This window comes from Nylanderia fulva, unplaced genomic scaffold, assembly GCF_048542155.1.
Source record: "Nylanderia fulva isolate GAGA-0341 unplaced genomic scaffold, ASM4854215v1 Scaffold5, whole genome shotgun sequence".
Lineage (NCBI taxonomy): Eukaryota > Metazoa > Arthropoda > Insecta > Hymenoptera > Formicidae > Nylanderia > Nylanderia fulva.
In genome coordinates, this window is record NW_028190587.1 from 2,142,620 (window position 1) to 2,158,036 (window position 15,417).

The window sequence follows — 15,417 nt, forward strand, 5'->3', positions numbered from 1 at the left end:
AGTTTTTCGAGGACGCGATTCTCTAAGAACGTTAAGAATGCGCGTTATAAAATTACACGATCTCTCGATGCTATTTTGTAATGGCTTAAAGTTTCTTTTTATTGAGCAAGCAGCACGTAAAGAAAAAACAAGTTAAGAATATTTATTCGGAACATCAATACAATAGGTGTGGCAGTTTAAAACGTAAAAGCTATTAAATTCAAATTTTCTTCATTTCAAAACTATATCCCTACCATAAAATTTTTCTTTCTCGATGTATGGAACAATATATGTACGTTTTATTTTCGCTTAAGAATTTTACTTCGCATACACGCATACATAATTAATTCCGTTTGGAATATTATTACTTTTCAGATTGTCTAATTTCACTTTTTCTTACGTTTATTTATTTCACTTGTTTTAAACAAAAATTATCTTCTTATTCAAGATGCTGTTATGATCGAAATTACTTATCTCCTGTTTGATGTATTTTATTCCGTTAGAAATTTTTACGCATTCTAACTGCTGAACTGTCGATGATTATAGTTGTTGCACGCAACAGCGTTTCAAATTTCTACTTATCACATATGAACAACCAGAGTGGTTACGTATTCGACAGCAAATCCATCGTTAATCAAAACATTCCCAACTATCGGATTTGTATACATATAAGAGGCATGTCGATAATAGTAAACTCGAGTACGTGCATGTACTATATGTACATGCCAATATTTTACGCCTTAGATTATACATCGGAGATTCAAGAGGAATTTCAAAATAGTCCCTAGATTGACTATTGTATTACGCGCACTTGAAATGCAAGAGAAACACATTTGATATAATTTCTCATTCTAATTTAACAGGTATATTCCTATCTCGCAATCACAATTTAATTCACGTTATCTGTCGGGGACGTTTTTATTAATAATCATGTTATATGAGCTCTCCTTCCAGTTTTTTATCAATCTATTTTTTGAGAACACGCTAAATATTAAGTGATTAATCGCATGTACTGTATTTTTTTTTATACATGAGAGCCTCTTTTCTTGATTAATAAAAAAATAATGTTAGATACAATGTATTAATTAATACAGTTAGTTTTAATTCTATGGTTTGCGTATTTTCTCTAGAATATACGACGTGCTAAAGTAATCAAATAATGTGGTTGTCTCTCTTACTTCTATTTTAAGTTGAGAAAATTAAATGTTGGGATTATAATTTCAAATACATTGCACTGTAACTGTGACATAACATTATTTTGTGTTATTTAACAATGAAATAAATTTATCTCCGCCTGCTCGCTCGTTTTAATTAATGTAAAATAGTTATTCATATTTATTTTAAAACAAATAAATATTTTGGCTATGCGAGTTAAATGTTAAATGAAAGAAATTAAAAATTATTTATGCCAGAACATGATTATTTTGATTTCTTTTTGTCATTAAAATTAAAAAAGGCACAAAAAGATGCCAAATATAAAAATAAAAATTTAAATATAATTTTACTTTGCGATTTACTATAATTTTTTGTAGTTATGGAATATATATATATGTATGTGTGTGTATATGCATATTGATAGGAAACATTTCAAATAAAATTTAGTCATATTGCTATGAATTTTACATAATGGTAACAGCGAAAGGTTGTAATTAACAAATTACTATAATTATTTCGTGAAGCATGCTACCAGAAGTTAGTAAGCTTAATTATTCGCACAGTAATTGCTTTAATTTATTTTACTAGCATCTATCACGAACAGTGGCTCGCGGCATGGAACGGGCATGTTTTGAATATTTTTCTTTTCGACCGGACAATCAGTGTCAACGGACAATATGCAATTTTTATTACGCAAACTCGATTACCAATTCAAACACGTACGTATGGGCGAGGGTACCGCGAAGAACAAATATTCAATCCGGTGCTATTTGTCCTTGCTGTTTACCCCGGAGTAAGAAAGTCACGACGCGTGGGGAGGAGCGATTTACAATTGTAACGGATCGGTTACTTCCGACGAGTATCACGCTCCGCGATGCGTGCCTCGCATTGACCATACCGAGATCCTTTAAGCAAGAAAAAACAGTCTTACTTTAATGCGTATGTATATATTCACGAGCGTAACGCATACATGCATCTGGAGAATATAATCGGGATAGTTCATTAAAATTGACGCAAAAGTATATTAATGCCCCATTGGCAAGTTTCTTTCTTGTTGTCCAACATTTATAAATTTTCATGACATTCCTATATTTTTATTTAAATAATTAAAGATATATATATATGTATAAAATATACATATGTAATCTATATATATAAAGTATATATATGTAATTTATATATAAAATATATGTAAATTAAACATACATTAAATTACTTAAAAAAACAATTACAAAAAGTTAAATTAAATAATTAGGAAAAAATTAATTATCACTTCTAAACTACAAACTGTTTTCTCGTTCTTAATCACTGTGCATTCTTGTCGAACTTATTCTTCTTTTTGAGTCTTCAAATTATTATGGTTCGTTGCATTTCCTCATTTTTCAAGATTGTAAAAGTCTTCTTTCTTCCTGATTATCCATCGAAATCTTTTCTTCTGTTCTTAGAGAGTTGAGTATTTTTAAGAATATAATTAAAATATATTTAAATATATTAAATATAATAAATATATGGTATTAATACGTATTAATAGTATATGTATGTACATATATGTATATGATATAGTATATAATAATATGCATATAACAGTATATCTTATATAATTGATAGTAAACACAGTAATACAATAAATATATGAAACTAATACATAATAGTATACATATAATTAATATAATATAGTATATAATTATAATTCATTTTTCTTATAAATAATAGGATATAATAGTACACAAATAAATAATAAATATAAAATAATCATATATAATAATATATTTCATAAATAATAGTATATAATATAATATATATGCATATATATATATAGATATAATAATTATATTTTTCTTATTGTTAGTCTAATTCTTCCTTTAACTCCGCTCGCTTGACTCTGGTTCAGCTAGTTCAGCAATAGGCTCCGATTTTTCCTCTTGGATTTGCTCGTTCGGCTCTGGTTCAGCTAGTTTGGCAATAGACTTTGATTCTTCTTCTGATTCTGTTCGGCTCTGGCTTTGCTCGCTCGGTTCTGGCTTGTCAGCTAAGCTCGGCAACGGGCTCCGCTCGCTTTGACTCAGACTCGGCTCCACTCGGCGCAGGCTCCGCTCGCTCGGCTTTATGACTGACCCATGCACACAGGATGCCGAAACGCTTGTCGCGCGGCAATAGCCTGTGTTCAGCAGAAAAATCAGCTTTGCAATTGTTGTAAAATTCGTGAATTTCATTGGTGTATATGCTCGTGATCTTAGCTAAATCTAAGAGCATGCACAAATTAGATTCACGAATTTTATAATAGTCGTAAAAGCAGCTTTTTCTGCTGAACGCAGCCAATGCTTGCTTTTATCGAAATCCATTTTACATTTTACACGAAAATTATACGTGAAGTTAACAAATCGAGATAATATATGTTACATTCGAGCGTATATGTTTCAATCAGTCACAAAGGAGCGTAAATTCAAAACAAGACGCGAGAGAACATTACATATAATATTATACAGTATTTATAGTGCTCCAGGTAAATATCTCGGAAAATATAAAAGATATAGAAAATACCAAAAAATATTTTGTACAAAAGTTGTAGAATTTCGTAAGGACATCTATCTTGTCATAAGCATAATTTTATTTTAAGTGGAGACATTTCGAGATTATCATTAATTTTTGAACGAAACCACTATAATCATTTTCTTACATAAATTGATTCCTCGTAAAAATTGATGTAAAAAAAATTATTAGAGTTAATAGTCGAAAAATTTACAAAATATTTTGTACTACATTCTGACACATTTTGACAAAAAATATGTAATATCTCGTAATATATTCATTTTTCAATACCTAATAATTTTCTGCATAAAATGAAAAAGTTAGAAAATCAAAATATACCATATATGATACATATTACATTATCGAATAAAAAGTTGTTAATAATAAGCGTTGTTTGTAAAAAGATTTAGTTTCCTCTTTCAATAGAAAAAAAATGAATAGATACGCATATATACCGTTTTATTCTTATGTCAAAAGTTTTTTAGATATCCATATTAGCAATATTAGCTATATTATCCGTCAGATTTCTTAGATAAAAGAAGAATGAAAACCTAAATCGCAATTTAAGAAAAGATATTTAATAAATTAAATGATCAGAGATGATATAAGAAGTAATATCTCGTATGATATAAGTAAAAAAAGATTTTATGCGAAGAACTTTGCTCGTAATTTCTAGTAAATTTAAATCTGTGCTTTCTTGTCATAGATCATATTGTACATTCTCGATCGACGGTGGTATGGAATGCCAGTAAGATTCTTCCGAGAATCTTTATTTCCAATAAAATTATAATTCCAGGCACAAACGTGGCCTCAAGAGGTCGAAACTGGAATGGGTGACACTTCAATGCCTTCATATTAATAAGAAATAAAAAGAATCGTGGAATTATCTGTTTTTTCAATGCAGTATACATTTGTTCTTTGATTTAATTAATATTTTTATTTTTCAATCACCTTACCTTAATAATTTTCTATATAGAATGAGATAAATCAATTGATGTAAAAAATAGTTATTTAAAAAAAAGTATGCAGTTGCACATTGCAAATTTTTTTTAGTTTTACTTTTCTTATACCAATTGAATCTTATTACATATTCTATACAGAAAATTATTAAGGCAAAATTTAAAAAATAAGTATGTTATAAGATATTAAATATTTTTTTATCAAAATGTGTTAGAATAAGATATGAAATGTCTCGTAAATTCATTTTTCGATTATTCAATTTTAACAATTTTTTATATTAACAAGAAATCGATTTATGTAAGAAAACTATAATCATTACATTTAAAAAAGTAAAATTTCCAAGTGTCTTCACTTGAAATAAGATTATATGTTCAAACAAGACGTCCCTCTAGAAATTCGATAACTTTGGTATAAAACGTTTTTTTTTTCGTATCTTCCGTATTATTATGCACATTTATTAAACTTTTTCTGTATATAAATTTTGCAAAGTTACACACTTTTTCCAGCAATGCAAGATCTGTGGGACACAATAATTATAAAAACATTTCTTTTTATAAAATAATATTAAAAATTTATTGAAAATTAATAAAATTTATTAAATTATAAAATTAATTTATATAAGGTCAATTTTTATAAATTTTATTAATTTATAAAAATATATATGTATAATATTATTCCATAATGTATATTATATATACCTATATATTTTTATAAATTAATATTTATAAAAGTTAATTTTATATAAATTAATTTTATAATTTAATACTTTTTATTAATTTTTAATAAATTTTTAATATTATTTTTTGAAAAGTTTTTAAAGTTTTTATTTAAAAAAAATTTTTTAAATATATATATTTATATACATATACATATATATATACCTATATAAATTTTAAATATTGGTATATATATATATATATATACACACACACACACCTATATTAAAAAATTTTTTTTAAATAAAAACTTTTAAAAAATTTATTAAAAAATAATATTAAAAATTAATTATATACATTGTATATATGTATATATATACATATATATATATATATATATATATATATATATACATAGGATGGTTAAAATGTTACAAGCGGTTTTCTCCACCACTGTTACAGATAATTGAACTTTTTTAAATTAAATGATACAAGGTATCTGAAAATTTGATTAAGTAAAAATGTTGGGAGCCTTTAGGATACAAAAGAAGGCCCCCTTTATTTTTTCTTAAACGAAACCACTATATATATATATATTTTTTTTTACATAAATCAATTCTTCACAATATTCTGCATAAATAGTTATAAGAGTAAGATGACCAAAAAGTGAATAGCTTATTTGTAATTTATGTTGTATTTGAATGTGACATAATTTTATTATCTCGTAAAAATATTTATTTTTGATTATTTTACTTTAATACTTTTATGCGCAAAATAACGAGAAAATTCTATTGATATCAAGAAAACATAGTTATTTTTAAGAAAAAATATGTAATTTGCATCTAGCAGCTACATATTTATTTTTAAAAACAACTATGCGTTTTCTTTACACCAATTAATTTCTCTCATTACTTTGTGCATAAAAGTATTACGGTAATATCATCGAAAATGAATATTTTACGAGATATTTTATATTTTATGTAAAATTATGTTACATTAAAATACAAAATATCTCCTAAACTATTCACTTCTTGATCGTATTACCCTTATAACTTTTTAAGCACAATATTGCAAGAATCGATTTATGTATGTAAATAAAATATAACGGTTTTGTGTAAGAAAAAAATGAGGGAAGCTTCCCTTTTGTTCCTTAAATGTCCCCAACATTTTTTCTTCATCAAATTTTTAGGTATTACACTTTGTTCCATTTAATTAAAAAAAAATTCAAATATTAATCTCTAGCAATGGCATGGAAAACAGTTTGTAAGACTCTATGTCAGCCACCCAGTCTATAATATTATATATTAAATGTATTATTAAATATATTATATGTAATAAAATTAAAATAATAAAATAAAATTATATACAAAATATTCAGCGTGATGATTCGCATGATTTTAGAGACTTTTCCGACAGATTAAAAAAGTTTATACAGTAAAAATGAATTTATTTTATGTAAGTTATCACGTGCAATATAAAATTTAAAAAAATTTACTTTTATAAAAAAAATGAATATTACCATAAATGTTTTAAATGAAAACCATTATATTTTTTTATATAAATCGATTCTTCACAATAATTCTGCATAAAAAGTTGTACGAGTAGAATACAGATTAAAAGTGAATAGTTTGCGAGATATTTTATACTTTAATTTAACATAATCTTACATAAATTATTAAATATCTCGTAAAATATTAATTTTCCGATAATTTTATCAAAATATTTTTATGCATAAAATAATGAGAGAAATAAATTGGTATAAAGAAAACACATAGTTATTCTTAAGAAAAAAATATAGCTGCTAATTGCAAATTACATACTTTTTCTTACAAATAACCATGTGTTTTCTTTATTGAATTCCAATTAATCTTTTTAATTATTTTGTGTATAAAAGTATGAAGATAAGATTAACAGAAAATGAATATTTTACCAGATGTTTCATAATGTAAGATTATGTTAAATTAAAGTATAAAATATCTCGTAAAACTATTTACTTTTTAAACTATCTTATCTATATAACTTTTTATGCTAAATATTGTGAGGAATCAATTTATATATAAAAAATATGATGGTTCCATTAAAAAAATTCAAGGTGATATCGATATTTTTATAAAAAAAATGTTTTCAAAAATTTATTTATGTTATAACTTGCATAAAACAAATTAATTTTTACTATATACATTTTTTATACTGTCGAAAACGTCTTAAAAATCATATGGACTGTCACGCTGAACATCCTATATAATATTATATATTTTATTATTTTTTAAATATATATATATATAATTAAAACAATTTTTTTACTAATTTTATCGTTTGTTTAAAGATAATATATCGAGTTTTGCAATAAATATATCTTGCAGATCTCGCATTGCTGGGTGTACTTTTGCAAGTTTCATATATAAAAAGAGATTAACAAATAAATACAGTTTGCATTATTTCATTCTTTTTCGTATATAAAAGGTACAAATATTAACAACTTGTATATATCATTATCCCGCTACTGCAGGATAAATAATTAGAGAAAAATTAATTATCTACAATACCAAATATTTAGTATGAGTATACGTACGTTTATCTCTTCTGTTAACATCATGAATGATTTTCAAATGAAATGGAGCTATTGTAGCAATGCCTGTCGCGCGGCAAACATTTCCGCATCCTGTATGCAGAAGCCATCAGGCTCGGAGGGCTCGGCTCTGGCTCTGCTCGCTCTGTTCTGGCATTGCTAGCTCGGCAACAGGCTTCGCTTGCTTGCTCAGCCAGGATCCGAGGCTCGGCTCAGGCTTCGCTCGGTCCATTTGGCTTGCACGGCTCCTTCTTTTCTTGGGTTATCAGGGTCAAAAATCTTCTTCCCTCTTCAATTTTCTCTTCTTTTTTCCTCTTCTATCTTCCTCTTCTTTTTCCCTTTTCCTCTTCCATCTTTCTCTTCCCTCTTCGTTTTTTTCTTCCTCTTCCACTTCCTCTTCCCTTTTTCCTCTTCCTTCTTCCTCTTCTTTATCCTTCTTCCTCTTTCCTCTTCCACTTTTTCTTCCCTTTACCTTTTCTTCTTCTTCTTCTTTTTCAACAACTTTTTGAATGACTTCTAAATTTATTTCACGCTTAACTAGTCAACAATCAACTGATATCTTACAATCATTAATTAGTCTTGATATCTTACAGTCATTAATTAGTATTGAGTGACACCGATTGTTTGTAATTCACTTTCAACTGATTCACTGATCACTGACCTTAACCAACTTGTAACAACTTTAACGGTCTTAACAGAGCCAAAGTACGTAAATACGATAGCTCGTTCGACGATATATCACCAATTAAAAAATAATAACTCTGCACATAATTTTAGTAATAAAAATCATTGCAATAATTGTTGCAAAATAATTATAACGATTATTATAAAAATATGATATACGTACTTATTCTTTTATGCAGTTTTATTTTGAAAATAAATGTAAAAATAAAAAAAAAATAAAAAATAAAAAAAAAAAATAAAAACTTATTTTATTGAATGTATGAGATTTTACATACACTTTGTTTTTGAATATACCGTATAAAAAATTAAAATATATCATATATGATATAATTATATTATATTATTGAATAAAAAAATTGAATAATAGATACGCATATATGTATATTATTTTATTCTTATAACATTAAATTTTTTATCTATCTATATTAGTAATATTACACTATCTGTCAGATTTCTTAGGCAAAAAAAGAATAAAAAGATATATTACAATTTAAGAAAAGAGAGCTTTAATAAATCAAATGCATGAAAAGCTCGTATGACATAAGAAGCAACAGAGATTGTATACGAAAATCTTTGTTTGACGTGAAAGTAATTTCTGTAGTAAATTCAAGTCTGTGCTTTCTTGTCATAGATCATATCGTATATCCTCGATTGACGGTGGTATGGAATGCCGGGGGGATTTTTCCGAGAATCTTCATTCCTAATAAAATTATAATTCTAGGCGCAAACGCGGCCTCAAGAGATCGAAACTAGAATGAGTGACACTTCAGTGCCTTCATATTAGTAAGAAATAAAGGAACTCGTTGAATGATCTATGTTTTTTCAATGCATTTGTTCTCTGATTTAATTTCTGTTTAATTTGATTTTACAGTTAAAAATTGCAGTAACGATAATTAAAAGAGATTAAACAATTGACGAGTTTATTCTTCGATAAATTAACTTGATTTCTTTTAAATAAATATTTACCGTATACAAAAAATAAAATTTATATGCCACAGTATGTTATATTTAATACATATATGTATGTATAAACAAAAAGTGGTGGACCCTGATTAAATAATACAAATAAACACAATATTTTGTTATCTGATATTAATTGTATAAGTAATAAAATAATAAAAAGAAATCAAAGAGCACATTTTAATATTAAAATTTATTTTGCTCATCGTCTATATATATTAATTATACACGTGATGAGCTAATTATATTAATGTATGAATGTAAGTTGAACTTATGCGTAGTGCTCTTGCTTCATAGAAGTGTTCGAAAGATGTTGCGAGATTTGACGATTGCTTGATAAATAAATTAATTGAATGCGCATGTGCAGCTGACATTCCGTGACAGATGTCACGGAATTTCATTAACGTAGAAAATGTCTACGTCTGAATAACCGAGCTTTATCGTACGATGCGTAGCTTATTAAACTTTTGATATCCAAGGTGAGCGTAAACTCGCACGATGTACAGACAGTCGCGATTCGAGTTTAAAATTAACCAGTCCTACTGCTCGCTCACAAACAACACGGTATACTAATTACATGTAGGAAATCTGAGAGATAAATATGCTTCGAGTATGATTTATCCTCTCAAAATACCGTATACTTTGCATCCAATAAATATTGTATGCTGTTTTGCAAGATTGAAAAAACATACGAGTTCGCATTTATTTTCTTTACTAATATGTCTTGTCATTCGTTAAGGGTTGTACAATTTGATCATCTTTATTGATAATACTATCAATGTTATCAGTTATTAATTAAGTAGTGACATTTTTTTAGGAATGTAATTTTCAAGCGTTTAATCATGTTTGAACATGATGTATTATATGCATATACACACACACACATAATTATAAATCTCATATATTATCGTCTTAATCAAAAGATAAAATTATAATTTGATAATCAACAAATACAAAATCTTTTCAATTTTAATTTGTTAATCTTAGATCTTTCAAGTCAGTGATTTAATTTGACCTATAAATAAATCATGCAATTTTTTGAAATTTTTTTGGATCGAGATAATATGTTGAAAATAATTAAATTGCAATAACGAGAAAGACGATTAGCTTTATATTATCGTCTAATGATTATTATTACGTAATTTTATTAATTATTAAATATTGTATACAATTATCTATAGTGTGATGATTAATAATGATAATGAAATGCCTGATAATTTAGTTCGTGGCAGGGATAAAAATATTCCACGTACGATGAGTTTTTCGATTTAAATTCCGATCGAACAGCCTAAGTTTGACGAGGTCGTTCGGGGAGGCCAATCGAAATTATCGAGGCGAGTATCGCGAGAGCGAATATGTAGCACTAGATTTTTTTTTACCATGAAAAAAAAGCATCCTAACTGAGGCTGATGGAGGATATCCTGTCAGATACAGCGCACGATTCCACCAATTCGGTTGATTATCGGGCGTGTAGCGATATACATATGCATACGCCGGATATACATACGCATACACAAACATTTATACAAGTACGTACTCATTATTGGAAACAGTAGTATTTTACTTTTTCGTTAGAGTTGTATAAACAAGCGCATTCATTTTCGATTCTTTTATGATACGGCATTCGCGTTTTTTATACGTTATATATCACGTATTTTATGCACGAGAATTGGGCTTTTGCTTGGCTTTCGATTGCCATTCAAAATCAGACCAAGCTAGAAAAATTACGGTTTATATTTTTTTTCTATAATATAGGTGTACAAATTAACTTAAAATTATATAGTTATATTTTTCACGCATGAAAAATTTTGATTGCTTCAAAGCTGATTTTGTTTTCAAAACATGTTAATATCATATGTTAATCGATAAATGTCAGATTAAAAGTGGTTACAGATGTTGGTGAGTCTTCTAAAAAAGCAGTACTAATTATAATATAGTTTTACTCTCTTTAGATAATTTTTCATTAAAATTTTAACCAGAATGGGACTTATTTAACGTACATATTGAAAAAAAATTTTAAATAAAAAAATAGCATCGAGAGAATAATATTGGCGAGTCTTTTAAAAAAGTATTACTAATTATAATATAGTTTTGCTCTCCTAAAGTAATCGTTCATATAAATTTTACTTAACCATAGTATAAGACTTATTTAACGTATTTATTAAAAATTATAATATTTAAAATGAAAAAATAGCATCGAGAGAATAATATTGGCGAATTTTCTAAAAAAATATTCCTAATTATGTAATATAGTTTTGCTCTTCTTAGATACTTTTCATATAAATTTTACTTAAACAGAATCTTAAGACTTATTTAACATGTTTATTGAAAAAAATACTTGAAATAAAAAAATAGCACCGAGAGAATAATCATCTTCAATCACCATTCATTAAATTTTATACCGACCGTAAATATGAATTTCAAAGGATAATAATCTATATATCACTATTATAATTTAATAACCACCGCAATCAAACGAATGCAATAAATAATTAACAATCTATCGATATATACGAATATATCATTTCGTCGGCGATATTAAAATATTCTCGCTGCGTAGCTGCAGTGATTAAATAGTTAATTACAAACGAATAATAACGAATCCATTTAGCCATTGTATTCAGTCGTTTACTAATCTCGGTATACAGCGTTTCGAATATCATATCCGAGTATATACATATACGGGGTCTTTCGCAGAAACGTTTCGGGGATGCTTTCGGAGCCGCGCGCTACTGCAGCTGCGATGGCAAAAGGAGTTAATTACGCGAAAACGCTTTTGGGCGTCTCTTCGAACGAGAGAAGCAGCCGACGATGTCACGGCCGTCGAGGATTATGCGATTAACCCCGAAGATTATACGGCCGCCGCGCGCGTCGAGATCCTCTCCGGAGGAGAGCCATCGCGTCGGTCCTCGCGAAACTTGGGATCTTTAAGTACGGTGGAACACGAAGAGTAGAAATTTAGATTTTTTTTTTTTTCCCTCGGCCTCTCGTATAGCGCGAGCATATTTAGCAATAAAGCCGTAGATTTCAGGAGCAGAGGCTAGACATATAATTAGAGCAGAGTATCTTCGTGAGAAAATGCTGCGCCGCATAATGGCTGCGGGTCACGGAACCGAAGGGCACTCTCTCGTTCCTTCTCTTGCGGAGTCTTGCCCGGAGGCCCCTTGTTTACACGTGAGTCCGGAGTCGGGAGCGAATTCGATTCATAAAACATCGCATATATGTATAACCGTGCGCGGCGGTCAAACGCGATATTACTGCTCTATAGCCGTCGTCGTGGAAATCAGAATTGTTTGCTGCCGCCCTATTGTTTATTTGTTGCGAGTTGCACAACGGTTCTGCATTTTTACGATTCTTATTTTTAGAGCTATGATCGATTGTATACGACGTTATAAACATGCGCGTGGAAACAATTTTCGAAAATGTATTACGATGCAAAGAGAGAAGTATTTTTGAGTCTGATAAAAAAATGTTCCAAAAGATGATACGAAAGTTTGATAAAAAAAACTTTAGATTTCCATTTAGGCAAGTATTTTAAAAAAGAATATTGAGATTATGTTTCTTTCTTTGTACGCTGATTGTGAGAAAAAGTTAACTTGATCAAATCGTTCAACTAATTACTATTTTGTTAATTGAACATATAAAAATATTTAAATTAAATCTAACATAACGTGTATTTGACTTAAATACGTATGTATGTTCGATTACCAAAAAGTAATTAGCTGAACGATTTAATCAAGGCGACGAACAACTTAAAAGAAATGCTTGGATTTTATATATAATTATCCATTATAAATTAAAACTTAAAAAATTTTAAATGCAATTATTTGTTTCTGTTATAGAAAATGCAGACAAAGAACGTGAACCTACCAACACCTGATTATGAGGTGAGTGAATTTGATTATTACATTGATAATACAAGCAAATTGTATTATACATTTAAATTTATTTGGTCGATACTTTGCGATAAAATATACTTTACAAATATTTCGATTTACATTTGTTTATACATCTCTTTTTCAATTTTAAATAGTCTCATTATTGATTCTTATGAAATTTTATAATTGCTCGCGCTAAATGCAATTATTTAATCATTGAAGAATGTAATTCACTGAATAAAATTTTTAAACGTTTTTATTCTGGCTTTAATTTAAGTGCATTCTATTCTATGTATGTTGCAGAAACGTCGACTTGACTATCCGACTGGAAGTAAGTACCTTTTTACTCGCTAAATTATCTTCCTAAGCGGAAAGAAAGGTAAATTTTATCAATTTTGCTTCTTGAAAGTTACATCATTCGCTGTTGTAATTGTTGATAGTAAAAAAATTGCAATCCCATTTTTTATTTTATATGACTGCATGTTCTTTTATAGATTTATAGAAAAATATTACGCTAATACATTTTTTTTATTTTAGTTTTTCCTAACCGTACTTATTTTTAAACAAATTTGTAAAAAGAAGATTATTTTTATCTTAATAGTCAGTAATTGCGAAGAGATAAACTATGACTGAATCAGTGGGTCACCGATAAGGTAGGAAATGCTTAGAGGAAATTTAATTAGTTCCGTAAATGTTAAAAATAAAGTGCAGTAAACGTGTCTACAACTTTGATATGCAACTGCGAGTGACTTGCATTGCAATTATATATCTGCATCATTGTGGAAATTTTTTTACAAGTAAATTATAAGAATACCCGATCCGTTGAATCATTAGCATCCTTAGCATTCGAATAGTTAATTTGCACTTGTAATTCGGCGTAACTCGCTGCTTCTTGCTAGAGAGCGTGTCTGTGCAATATAATTTCTTATTATAGAGCTTTCATTAGAGCATAGCTCGGATAAACCTTGATATCGTGATCGATAAGACAGAGATCTCGGAAGCCGAGTCTACCGCGCGTAAAGATCATCGAACTCAGAAGAGGCCCCTTCGTCTCTGATGCATACAAGAAAGAAGTGAGATACCTCTTTACTCTCGCCATAAACCGTGGCGATCATTTTTAGATAAAGGAAATCTATGAAAAATTATTATAGCCGAAACTGTAATTCTTAGTGCATTCTAATTAATAATGGAGAAGGCGCGAGAAAGGAGCCAACTTCTTCTTTATACAATGACCGATTTAATTTGAAGAGAATTGTAATCGGAACGATTTTTTTCTGAAAGGTGGGTCACTCACTGATTCATTAATAATTATATAATTATTTATTAATAATTAATTCTCTCTTCGCAATTACTTAATCATATAAAAATAATCTGTTTACAAACTTTGTAAAAAATAAGAACTATTACGTATGTACATATATAAAAGTAAAATAAAAATATGTTTCGCGTCATATGCAATGTTATTTACACTTAATGGATAAGTCAATTTATTTTTCACGGATCGTGATTGCGCAACAGACAAATTATAGTATCGGATTAATTGCAGCATCAGAAAATCCGTATCGACGTCATGTCATTAGCGCTAATATCGAATGTGAGATATTCATGCAACGCTTGCATTATTCTCGCGATAGTGATTAATTACGGCGGGCGACTTACGCGCAGATAAATTAACAATCAACATCACGCAATCGCGCCGCGAAGTATCAGACCGAGTGTTCCCGATTCGTTTCGCGGTCGAACCCATAGTTTGATCTTTTCATACATATTTTAATATATAGTCGGGCAACTTACAGCTTGCTCGTAACTCGAGGAAATAACAATTGACAATGGGCGCTAGGTTAACAATTTATATGCTGATTTTCTCAGTAATTACATCTGCATACAAAGCAATAAAAGTCATTATTGTATCTACTCTTCTATGGAAACCATCACAAGCTCTCGCAGTTTAATTTAAAATTCTAGTATAATAATTATATTTTATAAAAATTAGTAATCGAGAACTCGCTCATTATGAGTTCCCTCACAAATAAACGACTTAAGGTAA

The 15,417-nt window shown here is 28.4% G+C and overlaps 1 protein-coding gene across 3 annotated transcripts in view; it reads left to right on the plus strand.

Annotated features, from left to right (window-relative positions):
• Positions 1-15,417, plus strand: part of LOC114940490 (uncharacterized) — a 101,917-nt gene that overhangs the window by 31,494 nt on the left and 55,006 nt on the right. For all 3 annotated transcript variants that reach the window (XM_029315192.2, XM_085487010.1, XM_029315193.2), the window contains 2 exons: positions 13,335-13,379; positions 13,674-13,701. In XM_029315192.2, coding sequence (XP_029171025.1) covers positions 13,338-13,379; positions 13,674-13,701 — 70 coding nt within the window. In that variant the 5' untranslated portion in view covers positions 13,335-13,337. The remainder of the gene's footprint in view (positions 1-13,334; positions 13,380-13,673; positions 13,702-15,417) is intronic.